At 47.2% G+C, this 23813-nt stretch overlaps 1 protein-coding gene across 2 annotated transcripts in view; it reads right to left on the bottom strand.

Moving 5' to 3' along the window:
• LOC110510383 (anoctamin-1-like) overlaps positions 1 to 23214 on the bottom strand; it is a 108139-nt gene extending 84925 nt beyond the window's left edge. The window contains exons 1-7 of one of the 2 annotated variants that reach the window (XM_036972743.1): positions 22778 to 23214; positions 22499 to 22540; positions 15401 to 15811; positions 9264 to 9362; positions 3541 to 3692; positions 3282 to 3336; positions 3111 to 3162 (exon numbers count right to left, since the gene is read on the bottom strand). In XM_036972743.1, the coding sequence (XP_036828638.1) occupies positions 3111 to 3162; positions 3282 to 3336; positions 3541 to 3692; positions 9264 to 9362; positions 15401 to 15811; positions 22499 to 22531 (802 nt within the window). In that variant the 5' untranslated portion in view covers positions 22532 to 22540; positions 22778 to 23214. Of the gene's footprint in view, positions 1 to 3110; positions 3163 to 3281; positions 3337 to 3540; positions 3693 to 9263; positions 9363 to 15400; positions 15812 to 22498 lie in introns of both variants that reach the window. The other variant, XR_005041890.1, reaches the window with a different exon arrangement.
• Positions 23215 to 23813: the final 599 nt, after the last annotated feature.

The raw sequence follows: 23813 nt of genomic DNA, 5'->3' as shown, positions 1-23813 counted from the left end.
TTATTTGACAGGGGAGGGTAGTGTGTTATTTATTGGACAGGGTAGCGTGTTATTTATTGGACAGGGTAGCGTGTTATTTATTGGACAGGGTAGTGTGTTATTTATTGGACAGGGGAGGGTAGCGTGTTATTTATTGGACAGGGGAGGGTAGCGTGTTATTTATTGGACAGGGTAGTGTGTTATTTATTGGACAGGGGAGGGTAGTGTGTTATTTATTGGACAGGGTAGCGTGTTATTTATTGGACAGGGTAGCGTGTTATTTATTGGACAGGGTAGCGTGTTATTTATTGGACAGGGGAGGGTAGTGTGTTATTTATTGGACAGGGGAGGGTAGTGTGTTATTTATTTGACAGGGGAGGGTAGTGTGTTATTTATTGGACAGGGTAGCGTGTTATTTATTGGACAGGGTAGCGTGTTATTTATTGGACAGGGTAGCGTGTTATTTATTGGACAGGGTAGCGTGTTATTTATTGGACAGGGGAGGGTAGTGTGTTATTTATTGGACAGGGGAGGGTAGTGTGTTATTTATTTGACAGGGGAGGGTAGTGTGTTATTTATTGGACAGGGTAGCGTGTTATTTATTGGACAGGGGAGGGTAGCGTGTTATTTATTGGACAGGGTAGTGTGTTATTTATTGGACAGGGGAGGGTAGTGTGTTATTTATTGGACAGGGTAGCGTGTTATTTATTGGACAGGGTAGCGTGTTATTTATTGGACAGGGTAGCGTGTTATTTATTGGACAGGGTAGGGTGTTATTTAGTCATAGTGACATTATAGACTACCAGTCTGTCTATCCACCATTCAGAGTAACAATATAGACTACCAGTCCGTCTATCCTACCCTCTGTCCACCATTCATAGTAACAATATAGACTACCAGTCTGTCTACCATTCATAGTAACAATATAGACTACCAGTCTGCCTATCCACCATTCATAGTGACAATATAGACGACCAGTCTGTCTATCCTGCCCTCTGTCCACCATTCATAGTGACAATATAGTCTACCAGTCTGTCTATCCACCATTCATAGTAACAATATAGACTACCAGTCTGTCTATCCTGCACTATGTCCACCAATAGACTAACTAGGAATTTAACCACAATGTTATTTTTATGTGCACAACAAGTCAATTTGATAGAAACACAACTCCGATGGGAAAATGTTTTTTTTTTTAAATATTCACATTAAAACCTGGTCGCTAATTGTATGGATACCTAGTCATAGCCACCCAAAAGTCTCTGTGTGCTAGTCCAGTGTGAATATGCTGCACATCATGGTCCCCCAGCATGCCCAAACATCTAGTCTAGTGTCTGATTATGCTGAGCATCATGGTTCCCCAGCAGCCCCAACCATCTACAGATGCTCCAGACCAGCCATAACAAGCATAACAAGCTGTACTCCCCCCTCATACTCATCTGGAGGTTGTGCATTTTAAACAGCCTGGCTGTCTGTGGTAGTATTCATTCAGCTTGGTCTGGTCCACAGAATTATCATGGACTCAGACCCCAGGTCCCTATCCAACTGTTTTTCCATGAGTTAGAGTTGTCCGCCATCATAATGCCAGAGACCAACATTCACTGTTTTAAATACAAAGTCTTATTGGATAAGAACACATTTGTATAGACCATCGCTGTTGTATACATCATGGTTCCCCAGCAGTGTCATGTTAAAAATAGGGACTATAATGGAAATGAGTCCCTGGCTTTATTGTGCAAATCCTTTAAAACATATTTGTACTGTGTGAATATATTTATTTATTTTAACTGACAAATCAATCAATCAATCAATCCAAACTGTGCAGCGGCCAATTGATGAACGGAAAGAGACATCTGTTACAAAACACCCAAAAGTTGAATGACATTCGGAGATTATCAAGCCTTTAAACCTGAGTAGGACTGCAAGGCAGGGTGGGATGTGTTTTCTGTTTGTCCAGATTCATAGTCTATTGTGGTGTTGAAAACACAAACCATGAAGGTCCCGAAGTCACTATGCTTTGTTTATAAGTTGTGTGGCACATTGGCACAGAAACCTGTAGGTGGAGAAGCTACATACATTGTGTTTATTTATAACTGTGATTTCCCCCCTATCTGATCATTGTATTTATTTCTAACTGTGATTTCCCCCCTATCTGATCATTGTATTTATTTCTAAATGTGATTTCCCCCCTATCTGATCATTGTATTTATTTCTAACTGTGATTTCCCCCCTATCTGATCATTGTATTTATTTCTAACTGTGATTTCCCCCCTATCTGATCATTGTATTTATTTCTAACTGTGATTTCCCCCCTATCTGATCATTGTATTTATTTCTAACTGTGATTTCCCCCCTATCTGATCATTGTATTTATTTCTAACTGTGATTTCCCCCCTATCTGATCATTGTATTTATTTCTAACTGTGATTTCCCCCCTATCTGATCATTGTATTTATTTCTAACTGTGATCCCCCCCCCCCCCCCCCCCCCCCCCCCGAGCTGATCAGTGTATTTATTTCTAAATGTGACACCAAACACGACCCCCTACACCACTACCCCCTACAACACTACACACTACTCCCTACACACTACCCACTACAACACTACCCCCTACAACACTACCCCCTACAACACTACCCCCTACACACTACACCAGGGATGGGCAAATTTCACACTTTTTCCCCAGCCCCAACTAACACACCGGACTCCAATAATGAACTAATCATGACAGAACTAGACAGGACCAGAATTTATTTCAATCCCGTATCCACCTCTAATGCAGACCTTCCACCAATCACTCACTGTAACCCTGTATTGACCTGTACTGAGGAACTATGGAGAACACCAATCACTCACTGTACCCCTGTATGGACCTGTACTAAGGAACCATGGAGAACACCAATCACTCACTGTACCCCTGTATGGACCTGTACTAAGGAACCATGGAGAACACCAATCACTCACTGTACCCCTGTCTGGACCTGTACTGAGAAACCATGGAGAAGGAACCATGGAGAACACCAATCACTCACTGTAACCCTGTCTGGACCTGTACTGTGGAACCATGGAGAAGGTCAATGACCTCAAAAAGTAGGCAACTTTGGGCAAATCAGAGGTTAGAGGTCACTCACCCATGGATTGGCTGGTGCGTGTGCAGGCGGTGCGTCTCAGGATCTCGTACACCTGAGGGGGTTAGGTCACACAGAATACTGTGTCAGAGAGAAACAGAGAGCTGAAACCATATTCCCATTGATTCTTGACATTCATATAAAACAGAGAAACATCCTGAATGACAGACTCACTATTCGACTGCGTGTTGCGTTGTCAAAGAACGTGTCTTTAGAGGTGATGTTAAATCTGTAGAGAACAAAGAACAGGTGTCAACTCAGGGAAACTGATGGTGACTCCATATACAGACCAGCTGTTGTCAGAGTGTGTGTGAGGACGTGTGTGGGGCTTGGGGCATAGCGTGGGGCGTGGCGTGACGTAGGGCGTGGTGTGGGGCGTGGCGTGGGGCTTGGTGTGGTGCGTGGGGCGTGGTGTGGCGTGGGTGCATCTTACAAGTGTAGTTTGTCCCTGGAGAAGCAGTGTGAGAGCTGCTTAGTGGTGCTGTGGCCTAGCTGGGGGATGTTGGGTTGGAACGGCTGGTTCACCTTCCTCCAGAACTCACTGAGGCTGGCACTGAACCCATTCTCCTGCTTCAGATCATAGCTCTAGACAGACCAACACAGACAGATTAATAGAGGCACCTGCTGTGGCTCATATACAGGGTCTCCCTCCCACTGCAGCAGGGGCTGGGGATTCAGAAAAATGTAATGTCCTCAGAGGCCACTCATGGTGCAGTGGTCATAAAAACAAAATAAAAACAGCAAATAGCAAATATTTAGAAAAAAGTCAAAACAGACTCCATGTAAAAGTCAAAACAGACTCCATGTAAAAGTCAAAACAGACTCCATGTAAAAGTCAAAACAGACTCCATGTAAAAGTCAAAACAGACTCCATGTAAAAGTCAAAACAGACTCCATGTAAAAGTCAAAACAGACTCCATGTAAAAGTCAAAACAGACTCCATGTAAATGTGCAATCAGGCCAACATTTTAGTAAGTTGCAGAATTGCAATAAAAGAGAACTTGGCCCGAATTCTTTAAGACTTCAGGTCAGTCTGTACCTGCAGCCAGAGGCAGGGGCTGTAATTCAGGGTGGAGTGGATGGGAAGAGTCAACCTCTATTGTGTTGGCCTTCTGGAGGGCTCTGCCCAGGTAGAGGGATGGAGGGCTCTGCCCAGGTAGAGGGATGGAGGGCTCTGCCCAGGTAGAGGGATAGAGGGCTCTGCCCAGGTAGAGGGATAGAGGGCTCTGCCCAGGTAGAGGGATAGAGGGCTCTGCCCAGGTAGAGGGATGGAGGGCTCTGCCCAGGTAGAGGGATGGAGGGCTCTGCCCAGATAGAGGGATGGAGGGCTCTGCCCAGGTAGAGGGATAGAGGGCTCTGCCCAGGTAGAGGGATGGAGGGCTCTGCCCAGGTAGAGGGATGACATGATTTCTCCACAAGTTCTGACTATCTTGCCCAACCTATTTTTCTGTTTGACCTTGTTTTTCCCTAACCAGCAGGTCAAGAAGTAGGACAGAATCACAGCAGGTTGGTGCCACCTTAATTAGGGAGGACGGGCTCATGGTAATGGCTGAAGCAGAATGGGATTAAATACATCAGACATGGCTTCCATGTGTTTCCATTCACTCTGTTCCAAATCAGACTTTGTCACATGCGCCGAATACAACAAGCGTAGACCTCACCGTGAAAAGCTTACTGACAAGCCCTTACAGGCCCCCATTAACATCAGGGTTTTAGGCTGGGTTTCTGTACAGCACTTTGTGACATCGGCTGATGTAAAAAGGGCTTTATAAATACATTTGATTAACCAACAGTGCAGTTCAAGAAGAGTTAAGAATATATTTCCAAATAAAACTAATGTAAACAATAATAAAAAGTAACACAATAAAATGACAATAGCGAGGCTATATACAGGGGGTACCGAGTCAGTGTGCAGGGGTACAGGTTAGTTGAGGTAATTTGTAGGTAGGGGTAAAGTGATAATAAACAGCGAGTAGCAGCAGTGTAAAAACAAATGGATGGGGGTAAATGTAAATAGTCCAGTGGCCATTTGATTAATTGTTCAGCAGCCTTCCTCTGACACCGCCTAGTATATAGGTCCTGGACGGCAGGAAGCTTGGCCCCAGTGATGTACTGGGCTGTACGCACTACCCTCTGTAGCGCCTTACAGTCAGATGCCGAGCAGTTGCCATACCAGGTGGTGATGCAACCGGTCAGGATGCTCTCGATGGTGCAGCTGTAGAACCTTTTGAGTATCTGGGGTCTCCAGAGGGGAAAAAGGATGTGTCGTGCCCTCTTCACGACTACCTTAGTGATGTGGACACCAATGAACTTGAAACTCTCGACCCACTCCACTACAGCCCCGTCGATGTTAATGGGGGCCTGTTCGGCCCGCCTGTTTGGCCCGCCTTTTCCTGTAGTCCATGATCAGCTCCTTTGTCCTGGTCATATTGAGGGAGAGGTTGTTGTCCTGGCACCACACTACCAGGTCTCTGACCTCCTCCCTATAGGCTGTCTCATCGTTGTCGTGATCAGACCTACCACTGTTGTGTCGTCAGCAAACTAAATGATGGTGTTGGAGTCGTGTTTGGCCACGCAGTCGTGGAGGGGACTAAGGACACACCCTGAGGGGCCTCAGTGTTGAGGATCAGTGTTGAGGATCAGTGTGACAGTGTTGTTGCCTAATCTTACCACCTGCTGAACTACGGGGCGGTAATCAATTAGGCAGGTTACCTTCGCTTCCTTGGGCACATGGACTATGGTGGTCTGCTTGCAACATGTAGGTATTACAGACTCGGTCAGGGAGAGGTTGAAAATGTCAGTGAAGACACTTACCAGTTGGTCAACATATGCTTTAAATCAACGTCCTGGTAATCCGTCTGGCCCCGCGGCTTTGTGAATGATGACCTGTTTAAAAGGTCTTACTCACATCGGCTACCGAGAGCGTTATAACAGTCATCCAGAACAGCTGGTGCTCTTGTGCATATTTCAGTGTGGCTTGCCTCAAAGCGAGCATAAAAAGACATTAAGCTCATCCATCCATTATTATGAGCCATCCTCCCCTCAGCAGCCTCCACTGGACAGAATGCGTTCAATCAGTATGCTCCCGTTCCGCATCAGGGGAGGTGGAACGGGAGCAGTGACGGTACCTCCACTTCAGGGGAGGTGGAACGGGAGCAGTGACGGTACCTCCACATCAGGGGAGGTGGAACGGGAGCAGTGACGGTACTTCCACATCAGGGGAGGTGGAACGGGAGCAGTGACGGTACCTCCACATCAGGGGAGGTGGAACGGGAGCAGTGACCTCCACATCAGGGGAGGTGGAACGGGAGCAGTGACAGTACCTCTACATCAGGGGAGGTGGAACGGGAGCAGTGACAGTACCTCTACATCAGGGGAGGTGGAACGGGAGCAGTGACAGTACCTCTACATCAGGGGAGGTGGAACGGGAGCAGTGACAGTACCTCTACATCAGGGGAGGTGGAACGGGAGCAGTGACGGTACCTCCACTTCAGGGGAGGTGGAACGGGAGCAGTGACGGTACCTCCACATCAGGGGAGGTGGAACGGGAGCAGTGACAGTACCTCCACATCAGGGGAGGTGGAACGGGAGCAGTGACCTCCACATCAGGGGAGGTGGAACGGGAGCAGTGACAGTACCTCTACATCAGGGGAGGTGGAACGGGAGCAGTGACAGTACCTCTACATCAGGGGAGGTGGAACGGGAGCAGTGACAGTACCTCTACATCAGGGGAGGTGGAACGGGAGCAGTGACAGTACCTCTACATCAGGGGAGGTGGAACGGGAGCAGTGATAGTACCTCTACATCAGGGGAGGTGGAACGGGAGCAGTGACGGTACCTCCACATCAGGGGAGGTGGAACGAGAGCAGTGACCTCCACATCAGGGGAGGTTGAACGGGAGCAGTGACAGTACCTCCACATCAGGGAGGTGGAACGGGAGCAGTGATAGTACCTCTATATACAGTTTCTTCAGAAAGTTTTCAGACCCCTTGACTTTCCTACATTTTGTTACGTTACAGCCTTTTTCCAAAATGGATTAAATAAATAAACGTAACTCCGCAATCTACACAGAATACCCCATAATGTCAAGAATCTTCCTAGGGCTGGCCGGCCAGCCAAACTGAGCAATCGTGGAAGAAGGACCTTGGTCAGCGAGGTGACCAAAATATCAATCGTCACTGACAGGTCCTCTGTGGAGATGGGAGAACCTTCCAGAAGGACAACCATCTCTGCAACACTCCACCAATCAGGACTTTATGGTAGAGTGGGCAAATGGAAGCCACTCCTCAGTAAAAGGCACATGACACCCCCTTGGAGTTTGCCAAAAGGGAACTAAAGAAAGACTCTCAGACCATGAGAAACAAGATTCCCTGGTCTGATGAAACCAAGATTTAACTCCTTGGCCTGAATGCCAAGCGTTACGTCTGGAGGAAACCTGACACCATCCCTACGGTGAAGCATGGTGGTGGCAGCATCATGCTGAGGGGATATTTTTTGGCAGCAGGGATTGGGAGACTAGTCATGATCAAGGCAAAGATGAACGGAGCAAAGTACAGAGATCCTTGATGAAAACCAGAGGGCTCAGGTCCTGACTGGGGCGAAGGTTCACCTTCCAACAGGACAATGACCCTAAGCACACAGCCAAGACAACTCAGGAGTGGCTTCGGGACGAGTCTCCGACTGTCCTTGAGTGGCCCAGCCTGAGACCGGTTTTGAACCCGATCGAACATTTCTGAAGAGACCTGAATATAGCTGTGCAGCGACGCTCTCCATCCAGCCTGACAGAGCTTGAGAGAACCTGTCCCAGACCTGGTGTTTTCAACTCTCTCGAGACAGTAGGAGCGGTAGAGATACTCTGAATGGTCGGCTATAAAAAGCCAACTGGCATTTTCTCCTGAAGTGCTGACCTACAACCACTGTGATTATTATTATTTGACCCTGCTGGTCATCTATGAACATTTGAACATCTTGGCCGTGTTCAGTTATAATCTCAACCCGGCACAGCCTGCATTGCTTGCCTTTTGGGGATTTATGCTGGGTTTCTGTGCAGCACTTTGTGACATCAGCTGATGTAAGAAGAGCTATGTAAATATATTTGATTGATCTGAAGAGAGGAATGGGAGAAACTCCCCAAATACAGGAGAGTCAAGCTTGTACCCAAGAAGACTACAGGCTGTAATCGCTGCCAAAGGTGCTTCAACAAAGTACTAACTATAGGGTCTGAAAATGTATGTAAGTGTTATTTCAGCTTTTTTTTATGTGCAACAAAATTCTAAAAACTTGTTTTTGTTTTGTCATTATGGGGTATCGTATGTAGATTGATGAGGGGGAAAAAGACAATTGAATGCATTTAATTTCTGTCAGTCGGGATCTTCGTGAAATGGGTTTCCATGGCTGAGCAGCCGCACACAAGTCTAAGATCACCATGTGCAATGCTAAGCTTTGGCTGGAGTGCCATTTTGGAATGAGCTGTACAACGAGCAGGTGTCCACATACTTTTGGTCAAGTAGTGTATGTGGACACCTGCTCGTTGTACAGCTCATTCCAAAATGGCACTCCAGCCAAAGCTTAGCATTGCGCATGGTGATCTCATCCAAAATCTCATTGCAAAATCATGGGATTTAATATGGAGTAGGTCCCCTCTTTGCTGCTATAACAGCCTCCACTCTTCTGGGAAGGCTTTCCACTAGATGTTGGAACATTGCTGTGGGGACTTGCTTCCATTCAGCCACAACAGTATTAGTGAGGTCGGGCACTGATGTTGGGCGATTAGACCTGGCTCGCAGTCGGCGTTCCAATGAAGTATGTCCCCTTTGGTCCATTTTCCCCAATGTGAGTTGTTACATTGTAAAAGACAAGTCTCTGCTGTAGTGTGTTTGATTCACATAATGTTTCAGGTACCAGCAAATGTAATCTAAGTAGGAGAATAATCCCACCGTGTCTTCATGTGGCTCTACTGTAGCTGGGCAATCTGATGCAACATTAAAGACTGTTAAACTTCTATAAACAAGGCAACAACAACGGATGAGTTAAAAAATACATTTAAAAAAGGTGCAGGGAAACACCGAGATTAACCCCCTGTTTATGTTAGGGGAGGAGCCATCCATAGGATTACACACACACACACACACGGCTGTAAAGTGGTGGAGGTCTCACCTTCTTAGTGGGGACTTTGATCTTGAGGAACTCTGCCTCTCTGCTCAGGACCTGCCAGGGGACATGGAGTCTCGTGAAGCTGGGCCCGTAGACCCTGACCTGGGGGAGAGGACAGTAACCAACAGGTAGGAACCATAGTTTAATACCAGGAGGAGGACAGGTGGTGGGAACCAACAGTCAGGTAGGATTGCAAACCCTCCCACCACCTCCCAACCCTGCCCCATCAATTATTTGATAAAGTAGGTTTGTCAAGAAATACAGGTTGTATAATCCCCATTTAAATTGACTTAAAACGCCCGCTAGAGTGGAAATCCACTTATTTTCAGCGGAAAGACGATATCCATAGCTTACCCATAATAGTGCACGATGATTTAAGTCAAGTCGTCATTTTAGTCAAAGTATTATATATTTGTGGTTGAAGTTGTAAACTTCTGATATTTTCAATGCCGTGTGTTTCCTCTATGAGATGACGTGCTAATACTTCAGTCTAAATTCCTTTTCTGGTTTTATTTCAATGTTACCACTCTCCAGTATGGCGTTGTTAATTCATCACAAACACAGTTGTTCCTCTTTGCGAGTGGCGACTGAGCAGTATAATAGATCATCTTTGGCTGAACCAACAGCTCGTCTCCATTGCCGACACTTGGCCACCTGAGCTTTGGAGCAACTAGGAAATAGGAAACGGTCCTCCACTTTAACAGCAAATTATCAAAATCCATTGGAGAATTTTTCAAGTTTCACTTATTTTTTAGCCATTCTGTATTAAATATATACACACAATACCAGTCAACAGTTTGGACACACCGACTCATTCAAGGGTTTTTCTTTATTTTACTATTTATCCATTATAAAATAATAGTGAACACATAAAAACTATGAAATAACACATTGATAAACATTGACATTGTGGTCATCCTGTCTGGGTTGGCGCCCCCCCCCCCCCCCCCCCCCCCCCCTTAAGTTGTGCCGTGGCGGAGGTCTTTGTGGGCTATACTCAGCCTTGTCTCAGGATGGTAAGTTGGTGGTTGAAGATATCCCTCTAGTGGTGTGGGGGCTGTGCTTTGGCAAAGTGGGTGGGGTTATATCCTTCCTGTTTGGCCCTGTCCGGGGGTGTCCTCGGAGTGGGCCACAGTGTCTCCTGACCCCTCCTGTCTCAGCCTCCAGTATTTATGCTGCAGTAGTTTATGTGTCGGGGGGCTAGGGTCAGTTTGTTATATCTGGAGTACTTCTCCTGTCCTATTCGGTGTCCTGTGTGAATCTAAGTGTGCGTTCTCTAATTCTCTCCTTCTCTCTTTCTCTCTCTCGGAGGACCTGAGCCCTAGGACCATGCCCCAGGACTACCTGACATGATGACTCCTTGCTGTCCCCAGTCCACCTGGCTGTGCTGCTGCTCCAGTTTCAACTGTTCTGCCTTATTATTATTCGACCATGCTGATCATTTATGAACATTTGAACATCTTGGCCATGTTCTGTTATAATCTCCACCCGGCACAGCCAGAAGAGGACTGGCCATCCCACATATGCTCTCTCTAATTCTCTCTTTCTTTCTCTCTCTCGGAGGACCTGAGCCCTAGGACCATGCCCCAGGAATACCTGACATGATGACTCCTTGCTGTCCCCAGTCCACCTGACTGTGCTGCTGCTCCAGTTTCAACTATTCTGCCTTATTATTATTCGACCATGCTGGTCATTTATGAACATTTGAACATCTTGACCATGTTTTGTTATAATCTCCACCCGGCACAGCCAGAAGAGGACTGGCCACCCCACATAGCCTGGTTCCTCTCTAGGTTTCTTCCTAGGTTTTGGCCTTTCTAGGGAGTTTTTCCTAGCCACCGTGCTTCTTCACCTGCATTGCTTGCTGTTTGGGGTTTTAGGCTGGGTTTCTGTACAGCACTTTGAGATATCAGCTGATGTACGAAGGGCTATATAAAATAAATTTGATTTGATTTGATTTGATTTGATAAACAAATCTAAATATATTTTAGGTTCTAATTAGCCACCCTGCCTTGACAGCGTTGCACACTATTGGCCTTCTCTCAACCAGCTTCATGAGATCGTCACTTGGAATGTATAGAAGGAGTTCCCACATATGCTAAGCATTTGTTGGCTGTTTTTCACTCTGCGGTCCAACTCATCCCAAACCATCTCAATTGGGTTGAGGTCGGGTGATTATGGGGGCCAGGTCATCTGATGCAGCACTCCATCACTCTCCTTGGTCAAATAGCCCTTCCACAGCCTGGAGGTGTGTTTGGGGTCATTGTCCTGTTGAAAAACAAATGATAGTCGGACTAAGCGCAAACCCATGGGATGACGTATCGCTGCAGAATGCTGTGGTAGCCATGCTGGTTAAGTGTGTCTTGAATTCAAAAAAATAAAATCACAGTGTCACCAGCAAAGCACCCCCACACCTCCTCCATGCGTCACGGTAGGAACCACACATGTGGAGATCCTCCGTTCACCTACTCTTCGTCTCACAAAGACACGGCGGTTGTAACCAAAAATCTCAAATTTGGACTCGGACAAAAAAGGACAGATTTCATGTTTCTTGGCCAAAGTCTCTTCTTCTTATTGGTGTCCTTTAGTAGTGGTTTCTTTGCAGTAATTCGACCATGAGGGCCTGATTCACACACTCCTCTGAACAGTTGATGTTGAGATGTGTCTGTTACTTGAACTCTCTGAAGTATTTATTTGGGCTGCAAATTCTAAGGCTGGTATCTCTAATGAACTTATCCTCTGTAGCGGAGGTAAATCACGGTCTTCCTTTCCTGTGGTGCTCCTCATGAGAGCCAGTTTCATCATAGCGCTGGATGGTTTTTGTGACTGCACTTGAAGGAATGTTCAAAGTTCTTGAAATTATCCGGATTGACTGACCCTTCATGTCATAAATCCTCAAGGATCGAACCCTTTGTTTTCACCTAAAATGACATACCCAAATCTAACTGCCTGTAGCTCAGGCCCTCAAGCAAGGACAGGCATACTCTTGACACCATTTGAAAGGAAACACTTTGAAGTTTGTGGAAATGTGAAATGAATGTAGGAGAATATAGCACATTAGATCTGGTAAAATATCATTTTAAAGTGTTTTCAAATTATTATTATTATTATTATTATTATTATTATTATTATTATTATTATTATTATTATTATTATTATTTAATGCAAGAGAAAGGCCATAATATAATATAGCAGTCTGTGTGCAAAGTTCCAGATTGATCCGGTGAAGTATCGCAATGCTGGACAGGGTGGCAGATAGCCCAGTGGTTAGAGCGTTGGCCTAGTAACTGAAAGGTTGCAAGATCGAATCCCTGAGCCGACAAGGTAAAAACCTGTCGTTCTGCCCCTGAACAAAGCAGTTAACCCACTGTTCCCAGGCCATCATTGAAAATAAGAATTTGTTCTTAACTGACTTGCCTAATTAACTAAAGGTCAAATAATAAAACAAATACTGGACAATATTGGTCAATTGATACATTTTCAAGTACATACCAGTAACTATAGAGAACATACAAAAAATGGTATGGTAATACACTATTTAAGTTTACACAAGGAATGTCATAGATGGATCATTAGCTTATACACTAACTTTCACACATCTAGATGGCCGGGTGGGTGTGGAGCCAGAGACAGCAGGGGTTCATACTGTAGAACCCAGCTCCTACAGCTGAATAGAAAAATAGATGTATCCTTTTCTCAGCGATCTACACAGAATACACCACAATGACAAAGCAAAATGGACGCCTATGTAGATATATGGAATATCTACAGAGGCCCATTATCAGCAACCATCACTCCTGTGTTCCAATGGCACGTTGTGTTAGCTCATCCAAGTGTATCATTTTAAAAAAGGCTAATTGATCATTAGAAAACCCTTTTGCAATTATGTTAGCACAGCTGAAAACTGTTGTTCTGATTAAAGAAGCAATAAAGCTGGCCTTCTTTAGACTAGTATTTGGAGCATCAGCATTTGTGGGTTCGATTACAGGCTCAAAATGTCCAGAAACAAAGAACTTTCTTCTGAAACTCGTCGGTCTATTCTTGTTCTGAGAAATGAAGGCTATTCCATGCGAGAAATTGCCAAGCAACTGAAGTTCTCGTACAACGCTGTGAGCCCCACAGAGCCACCATGAGCAGAGCGCATGCAGAGTGAGGGTGACACACAGAGTGGAGCAACTAATGGCTTTACTAAGGGAATAAGTAATTTCTCATTTTGGGTTTCAGGCAGCGCAACTGGGCCTGGGTAGGGTGGGGTCTGAAAGTTGCGGGTATGGGTAGGAATCAGGGTTAAAATACATGCAGGGCTCTAGTAAACATTGGTCACAGAAGATTATTGGGACTACACGCCCACCTTTGGGTTGAACAGCGCGAGAGGTAGAGTCAGTTAAAACGTCTGCTGCTTGGTTGAACAACGCGAGAGGTAGAGTCAGTTAACGTCTGCTGCTTGGTTGAACAACATGAGAGGTAGAGTCAGTTAACGTCTGCTGCTTGGTTGAACAGCGCGAGAGCTAGAGTCAGTTAACGTCTGCTGCTTGGTTGAACAACACGAGAGGTAGAGTCAGTTAAAACGTCTGCTGCTTGGTTGAACAGCGCGAGAGCTAGAGTCAGTTAAAACGTCTGCTGCTTGGTTGAACAGCGCGAGAGGTAGAGTCAGTTAAAACGTCTGCTGCTTGGTTGAACAACACGAGAGGTAGAGTCAGTTAAAACGTCTGCTGCTTGGTTGAACAACACGAGAGGTAGTCAGTTAACGTCTGCTGCTTGGTTGAACAACACGAGAGGTAGAGTCAGTTAAAACGTCTGCTGCTTGGTTGAACAACACGAGAGGTAGAGTCAGTTAAAACGTCTGCTGCTTGGTTGAACAACACGAGAGGTAGTCAGTTAACGTCTGCTGCTTGGTTGAACAACATGAGAGGTAGAGTCAGTTAAAACGTCTGCTGCTTGGTTGAACAACACGAGAGGTAGAGTCAGTTAACGTCTGCTGCTTGGTTGAACAACACGAGAGGTAGAGTCAGTTAAAACGTCTGCTGCTTGGTTGAACAACACGAGAGGTAGAGTCAGTTAACGTCTGCTGCTTGGTTGAACAACACGAGAGGTAGAGTCAGTTAACGTCTGCTGCTTGGTTGAACAGCGCGAGAGGTAGAGTCAGTTAACGTCTGCTGCTTGGTTGAACAGCGCGAGAGCTAGAGTCAGTTAACGTCTGCTGCTTGGTTGAACAGCGCGAGAGCTAGAGTCAGTTAACGTCTGCTGCTTGGTTGAACAACACGAGAGGTAGAGTCAGTTAACGTCTGCTGCTTGGTTGAACAACACGAGAGGTAGAGTCAGTTAACGTCTGCTGCTTGGTTGAACAGCGCGAGAGGTAGAGTCAGTTAACGTCTGCTGCTTGGTTGAACAGCGCGAGAGGTAGAGTCAGTTAACGTCTGCTGCTTGGTTGAACAGCGCGAGAGCTAGAGTCAGTTAACGTCTGCTGCTTGGTTGAACAGCGCGAGAGGTAGAGTCAGTTAACGTCTGCTGCTTGGTTGAACAGCGCGAGAGGTAGAGTCAGTTAACGTCTGCTGCTTGGTTGAACAACGCGAGAGCTAGAGTCAGTTAACGTCTGCTGCTTGGTTGAACAACACGAGAGGTAGAGTCAGTTAAAACGTCTGCTGCTTGGTTGAACAACACGAGAGGTAGAGTCAGTTAACGTCTGCTGCTTGGTTGAACAACACGAGAGGTAGAGTCAGTTAAAACGTCTGCTGCTTGGTTGAACAACACGAGAGGTAGAGTCAGTTAACGTCTGCTGCTTTCTGAGAATCACTGGGCTAGAAGAGCAGGGCGGAAGAGCAGAGTCTCATATGGTGACGGCAATGCAACTTTTTGAAAGACGGGTGTTTCTTTAACTATGATGCAAACGTACACTAAATGACGATATTTCCAGACCGCATGCATGGTGGATGGACTAGAAATACAAGTGAAAATATATTTAGGGTCAAATTCCCCTTACTTTTCATTAGGTGAGCAATGTTAAATATTACAAATTGGTTTGTTAATTACTTTGTTATTTTTTAAACTGCAGCGATAATGATACATTTCACCAGAAATAACACCAGACCAGCAACCACCGAGCGCGCACACACACACACACAGACCGGTTGGTCTCTCACCTCGGTGTCTCTCTCCATCTCAAGCCCCGCCTCCAGTAGCCTGGCCTCAAACTCCTCCCTGATCAGCACCATCTCTCCTTCAGCTGGGTCCGCCTCTAATTCCACCTCCACCGCCAGGTCCACACACACCTCCCCGTCCCCCGCACTCCGCTGCCCGGCTGCACATCCCAAACCCCCCTGCCCTACACCCCCCACAGGGCCGGAGAGGGGGGAGCTACCATTGGAGATGACAGAGAGGCGATGAGGAGGGTGTGGAGGGGCGGAGAGACGGTGCAGCCGGTCGCCACCCCTCACAGAGATCTGTTTGCGTTGGTAGAACACCAGAACATAGTCCACCTTCCTCCGACCATCTGAGAAGAACTGACAAGAACTTTGGCCATCCTGGGGGGCCGCTAGCCCAACACCCCCGCCCTGGAAGAGAGGAGAGGGGACTGGTCAGTAACTAACACCCCCTCCCTGGAGGAGAGGGGACTGGTCAGTAACTAACACCCCCTCCCTGGTGGAGAGGGGACTGGTCAGTAACTAACACCCCCTCCCTGGAGGAGAGGAGAGGGGACTGGTCAGTAACTAACACCCCCTCCCTGGAGGAGAGGAGACAGACAGGGGACTGGTCAGTCACTGTTCAGTAGGGCAGAAGTAGCTAAATTCAACACCAAAACACAAATCTAAAACAGAGATGAACACACCCCTCCCTGGTTCTGAGGAGGGTGAATAGCAGGTCAACTTTATTGAAACATGCAGAAGTTGTACAGTACCAGTCAAATGTTGACACCTACTCATTCAAGAGGATTTCTTTATGTTTTATATTTTCTACATTGTAGAATAATGGTAAAGACATCGAAACTATGAAATAACACATCTGGAATCATGTAGTAACCAAAACAAGTGTTCAAATCTAAATATTTTATTTCTTCAAAGTAGCCGCCCTTTGCCATGATGACAGCTTTGCACATTCTAGGCCTTCTCTCAACCAGCTTCACCTGGAATGCTTTTCCAACAGTCTTGAAGGAGTTCCCACATACGCTGAGCACTTGTTGGCTGCTTTTCCTTCACTCTGCGGTCCAACTCATCCCAAACCATCTGAATTGGGTTGAGGTCAGGTGATTGTGGAGGCCAGGTCATCTAATGCAGGACTCACACCTCTGCTTTTCGATCAAATAGCCCTTCCACAGCCTGGAGGTGTGTTTTGGGTCATCGTCCTGTGGAAAACAAATGATAGTGGGACTAAGCCCAAATCAGATGGGATGGCGTATCCCTGCAAAAAGCTGTGGTAGCCATGTTGGAAATGAGGTCGCAGTTGTAAATGAGAACTTGTTCTCAACTAGCCTACCTGGTTAAATAAAGGTGAAATAAGTATCAGTCTCACAGTCTCCTCTGAACTGCAATCTGAGTGCAGTTAACTCTAATGAACTTAACCTTTGCAGCAGAGGTAACTCTTCCTTTCCTGTGGCGGTCCTCATGAGAGCCAGTTTCATCATAGCGCTTGATGGATTTTGCCACTGCACTTGAAGAAAAGTTCAATGTTCCTGAAATGTTCCGGATTAACTGACTTTCATGCCTTAAAGTAATGATGGACTGTCATTTCACTTTGCTTATTTGAGCTGTTCATGCCATAATATGGACTTGGTATTTAACCAAATAGGGCTATCTTCTGTATACCACCTCTACCTTGTCACAACACAACTGACTGGCTCAAACACCTTAACTTTTAAGAAGGCACACCTGTTAATTGAAATGCATTCCAGGTGACTACCCCATGAAGCTGGTTGAGAGAATGCCAAGAGTGTGCAAAGCTGTCATCACGGCAAAGGGTGGCTACTTCGAAGAATCTCAAATATATGTTGAATTGTTTAACACTCGTTTGGCTACTACATGATTCCATGTGTGTTATTTCATGGTTTTTGTCTTCACTGTTAATCTACAATGTAGAAAAACGTTTAAAAAAATAAAGAAAAACCCTGGAATGAGTAGGTGTGTCCAAACTTCTGACTGGTACTGTACATACACCTGACACCTTATTCTACATAATCTATTTCTATCTGAATACACACACACACATGATTCAACAAATCAACTCATCATCACCTTGACTTGTGCAATCAGGTGTTAGTGCTGGGCTGGAACTAAAGCCTGCACCCCCTGCACAGGACCAGGGTTGGAGACCACCCTGTATCTCCACAGGACCAAGGTTGGAGACCACAATGTATCTATACAGGACCAGGGTTGGAGACCACACTGTATCTATACACGACCAGGGTTGGAGACCACCCTGTAACCATACAGGACCAGGGTTGGAGACCACACTGTAACTATACACGACCAGGGTTGGAGACCACCCTGTAACTATACAGGACCAGGGTTGGAGACCACACTGTATCTATACACGACCAGGGTTGGAGACCACCCTGTAACTATACAGGACCAGGCTTGAGACTACCCTGTAACCATACAGGACGAGGGTTGGAGACCACACTGTATCTATACACGACCAGGGTTGGAGACCACCCTGTAACTATACAGGACCAGGGTTGAGACCACCCTGTAACCATACAGGACCAGGGTTGAGACCACACTGTATCTATACACGACCAGGGTTGGAGACCACACTGTATCTATACAGGACCAGGGTTGGAGACCACACTGTATCTATACACGACCAGGGTTGGAGACCACCCTGTAACTTTACAGGACCAGGGTTGAGACCACCCTGTATCTATACAGGACCAGGGTTGGAGACCACACTGTATGTATACACGACCAGGGTTGGAGACCACCCTGTAACTATACAGGACCAGGGTTGAGACCACCCTGTAACCATACAGGACCAGGGTTGGAGCCCACTGATGACCACCCTGTATCTATACAGGACCAGGGTTGGAGAACACTGATGACCACCCGGTTTCTATACAGGACCATGGTTGGAGACCTCTGATGACAACCCTGTATCTCCACAGGACCAGGGTTGGAGACCACTGATGACCATCCTGTATCTCCACAGGGCCAGGGTTGGAGACCACTGATGACCACCCTGTATCGCCACAGGACAAGGGTTGGAGACCACCCTGTAACTATACAGGGCCAGGGCTGGAGACCACTGATGACCACCCTATATCTATGCAGAACCAGGGTTGGAGACCACCCTGTAACTATACAGGACCAGGGTTGGAGACCACTGATGACCACCCTGTATCTATACAGGACCAGGGTTGGAAACCACCCTGTATCTATACAGGACCAGGGTTGGAAACCACCCTGTATCTATACAGGACCAGGGCTGGAGACCACTGATGACCACCCTATATCTATGCAGAACCAGGGTTGGAGACCACCCTGTAACTATACAGGACCAGGGTTGGAGACCACTGATGACCACCCTGTATCTATACAGGACCAGGGATGGAAACCACCCTGTATCTATACAGGACCAGGGTTGGAAACCACCCTGTATCTATACAGGACCAGGGTTGGAAACCACCCTGTATCTATACAGGACCAGGGTTGGAAACCACTCTGTAGCTATACAGGACATGGGTTGGAGACCACCCTGTAACTATACAGGACCAGGGTTGGAGGCCACTGATGACCACCCTGTATCTATACAGGACCAGGGTTGGAGAACACTGATGACCACCCTGTATCTATACAGGACCAGGGTTTGAGACCACACTGTATCTATACACGACCAGGGTTGGATACCACCCTGTAACTATACAGGACCAGGGTTGGAGACCACCCTGTATCTCCACAGGACCAGGGTTGGAGACCACTGATGACCACCCTGTATCTATACAGGACCAGGGTTGGAGACCACTGATGACCACCCTGTATCTATACAGGACCAGGGTTGGAGACCACCCTGTAACTATACAGGACCAGGGTTGGAGACCACCCTGTAACTATACAGGACCAGGGTTGGAGGCCACTGATGACCACCCTGTATCTATCTATACAGGACCAGGGTTGGAGAACACTGATGACCACCCTGTACCTCCTCAGGACCAGGGTTGGAGACCACCCTGTATCTCCACAGGACCAGGGTTGGAGACCACTGATGACCACCCTGTATCTATACAGGACCAGGGTTGGAGACCACTGATGACCATCCTGTATCTCCACAGGGCCAGGGTTGGAGACCACCCTGTATCTCCACAGGACCAGGGTTGGAGACCACTGATGACCACCCTGTATCTATACAGGACCAGGGTTGGAGACCACTGATGACCACCCTGTATCTATACAGGACCACGGTTGGAGACCACCCTGTAACTATACAGGACCAGGGTTGGAGACCACCCTGTAACTATACAGGACCAGGGTTGGAGGCCACTGATGACCACCCTGTATCTATCTATACAGGACCAGGGTTGGAGAACACTGATGACCACCCTGTACCTCCTCAGGACCAGGGTTGGAGACCACCCTGTATCTCCACAGGACCAGGGTTGGAGACCACTGATGACCACCCTGTATCTATACAGGACCAGGGTTGGAGACCACTGATGACCATCCTGTATCTCCACAGGGCCAGGGTTGGAGACCACTGATGACCACCCTGTATCTATACAGGACCAGGGTTGGAGACCACCCTATATCTATACAGGACCAGGGATGGAGACCACTGATGACCACATTGTATCTATACAGGACCAGAGTTGGAGACCACCCTGTATCTATACAGGACCAGGGTTGGAGACCACCCTGTAACTATACAGGACCTGGGTTGGAGACCACCCTGTAACTATACAGGACCAGGGTTGGAGACCACCCTGTATCTATACAGGACCAGGGCTGGAGACCACTGATGACCACCCTGTATCTCCACAGGACCAGGGTTGGAGACCACCCTGTATCTCCACAGGACCAGGTTTGGAGACCACTAATTACCACCCTGTATCTATACAGGACCAGAGTTGGAGACCACACTGTAACTATACAGGACCAGGGTTGGAGAACACTGATGACCACCCTGTATCTATACAGGACCAGGGTTGGAGACCACTATTGACCACCCTGTATCTATACAGGACCAGGGTTGGAGACCACCCTGTATCTATACAGGACCAGGGATGGAGACCACTGATGACCACCCTGTATCTATACAGGACCAGGGATGGAGACCACCCTGTATCTATACAGGACCAGGGTTGGAGACCATTGATGACCACCCTGTATCTATACAGGACCAGGGTTGGAGACCACCCTGTAACTATACAGGACCTGGGTTGAGACCACCCTGTATCTATACAGGACCAGGGTTGGAGACCACTGATGACCACCCTGTATCTCTACAGAACCAGGGTTGGAGACCACCCTGTAACTATACAGGACCAGGGTTGGAGTCCACTGATGACCACTCTGTATCTCTACAGAACCAGGGTTGGAGACCACCCTGTAACTATACAGGACCAGGGTTGGAGTCCACTGATGACCACCCTGTATCTCTACAGAACCAGGGTTGGAGACCACCCTGTATCTCCACAGGACCAGGTTTGGAGACCACTAATGACCACCCTGTATCTATACAGGACCAGGGTTGGAGACCACACTGTATCTATACACGACCAGGGTTGGATACCACCCTGTAACTATACAGGACCAGGGTTGGAGACCACCCTGTAACTATACAGGACCAGGGTTGGAGGCCACTGATGACCACCCTGTATCTATACAGGACCAGGGTTGGAGAACACTGATGACCACCCTGTATCTATACAGGACCAGGGTTGGAGACCACCCTGTATCTATACAGGACCAGGGATGGAGACCACTGATGACCACCCTGTATCTATACAGGACCAGAGTTGGAGACCACCCTGTATCTATACAGGACCAGGGTTGGAGACCATTGATGACCACCCTGTATCTATACAGGACCAGGGTTGGAGACCACCCTGTAACTATACAGGACCAGGGTTGGAGACCACCCTGTATCTATACAGGACCAGGGTTGGAGACCACCCTGTAACTATACAGGACCAGGGTTGGAGACTACTGTTGACCACCCTGTATCTATACAGGACCAGGAATGGAGACCACTGTTGACCACCCTGTATCTATACAGGACCAGGGCTGGAGACCACCCTGTATCTATACAGGACCAGGGTTGGAGACCACCCTGTAACTATACAGGACCAGGGTTGGAGACTACTGTTGACCACCCTGTATCTATACAGGACCAGGAATGGAGACCACTGTTGACCACCCTGTATCTATACAGGACCAGGGCTGGAGACCACCCTGTATCTATACAGGACCAGGGTTGGAGACCACTGATGACCACCCTGTATCTATACAGAACCAGAGTTGGAGACCACACTGTATCTATACACGACCAGGGTTGGATACCACCCTGTAACTATACAGGACCAGGGTTGGAGGCCACTGATGACCACCCTGTATCTCTACAGAACCAGGGTTGGAGACCACCCTGTAACTATACAGGACCTGGGTTGGAGACCACTGATGACCACCCTGTATCTCTACAGAACCAGGGTTGGAGACCACCCTGTAACTATACAGGACCAGGGTTGGAGACCACTGTTGACCACCCTGTAACGATACAGGACCAGGGTTGGAGACCACTGTTGACCACCCTGTATCTCCACAGGACCAGGGTTGGAGACCACTGATGACCACCCTGTATCTCTACAGAACCAGGGTTGGAGACCACCCTGTAACTATACAGGACCAGGGTTGGAGACCACTGATGATCACCCTGTAACTATACAGGACCAGGGTTGGAGACCACTGTTGACCACCTTGTATCTCCACAGGACCAGGGTTGGAGACCACTGTTGACCACCCTGTATCTCCACAGGACCAGGGTTGGAGACCACTGATGAGGTTATATCAAGTCTGGTAATGTAGGGTTAAATAATTCAGCAATACCTTTTAGGTGAGAGGTTCTCCTTGACAGCATAAATGGAGGACAATCTCTACAGTAATAACCAGCCAGGCGACATAAAATACTCTATAACAAAAACATGTTTTCAGTTCACATACGTACGTACTGGGAAAGGATTTGGCATGTCATAACAAACAAACGCAGGAGCAGAATCAACAGTTAGCAGAAAGTCAACCGTTTGCGGAGTTACTTACAGGAATCTTGTCTTGGCTGGCGTATTGATGCATTCTGTAGCGCTACAAACACAGACAGGAGAATAAAGGAACGGTGTCGTTAGACCGGGAGGAGAATAATAACGGAATAGTAGCAGCAGCTGTACGCGCAGAACTCATCATTATCAGCACGCGCATCTCGGTAATCCGTCAATTTGGGGGAGCCAAGCGACGCGCCTCTCACTTGGCAGGGGACTCAAGATTAGTAGGCTATGGCCTACACACATGTTTCATCTAGATACCTATCAAACTATAGTCTACCTGGAGCTCCCCGTGAATTAATTGGGCTATGAGTCTGAGCTACAGGTTCCGTCGATTCATCCGTCTGTTGATTCTGACTGCGCGCGTCCTCGGAAGTTTGGCACACGCTCAACTCATGTTCACCCAGGTGGGTTGATTGGTCGATGCTCCCTGATAAATTACGGTAACGAGGAACCAGTGGGAACAACCGGGCTCACAGGTGAGGTGATACTGATGGTTTCTACGGCGACGCGCTCAGGGAATTAAAGTGGAAAGCACTGTCATGCACGAAGAACGTATATTAATAATTGTTGTTTTTCATTACAATGAGACCGAAAAATACTACGACCTTTAAATAATGAGCAGTAGGTATCCACGCCTCTTGTTGGTGTTTATTCTTCATTAAAATTATGTATCCACGCCTCTTGTACGTGTTCATTTTTCATACATGACAGCGCTTGCCATGTTCTTTCCCTGAGCGCGTAACCGTAGAAACGTTCCAAGTATCAACACACCTGACAGGCTCGAACGCCTTTAACACTGTCAAATGAAATACTTTTTATAGTTGAGCTATTTCGTTTTAATGTTTCTCCAACACGGTAGTCAGAAAGGTATTCAGCATAATAAGACCGTTCAAACTGTTCCACTGAAATCATCTGATTGGACAAACATCGATATTGTTGATTTAAAACACACACACATATATGCCTCTGACAACTTTTTTTCTGTCCAAGTCAAGCACTGCTCCTAAATCATGTCCATACTGTATGTGTCAGCTCCTTTAGGGAGTCTATGTCCCGACCCAGACCAGGACCTGTAGAGCCCAGGGAGATGTTCCGACCCAGACCAGGACCTGTAGAGCCCAGAGAGATGTTCCGACCTAGACCAGGACCTGTAGAGCCCAGAGACATGTTCCGGTCCAGACCCAGATCAGGAGTACCAGGCCCCGGGTCGAACAGGGCATCACTGTGTATGGACGATGACTCGCTGACAGCTGTGGGCACCCTGCAGCCACTCCATGTTCCTGCAGACAAACACATCATAGACACCTAGTATA

The sequence above is a fragment of the Oncorhynchus mykiss genome, unplaced genomic scaffold (assembly GCF_013265735.2).
Source record: "Oncorhynchus mykiss isolate Arlee unplaced genomic scaffold, USDA_OmykA_1.1 un_scaffold_191, whole genome shotgun sequence".
NCBI classification, from domain to species: Eukaryota; Metazoa; Chordata; class Actinopteri; order Salmoniformes; family Salmonidae; genus Oncorhynchus; species Oncorhynchus mykiss.
The sequence above is the reverse complement of the archived record's forward strand: the minus strand, read 5'-3'. Positions and strand labels throughout refer to the sequence as shown.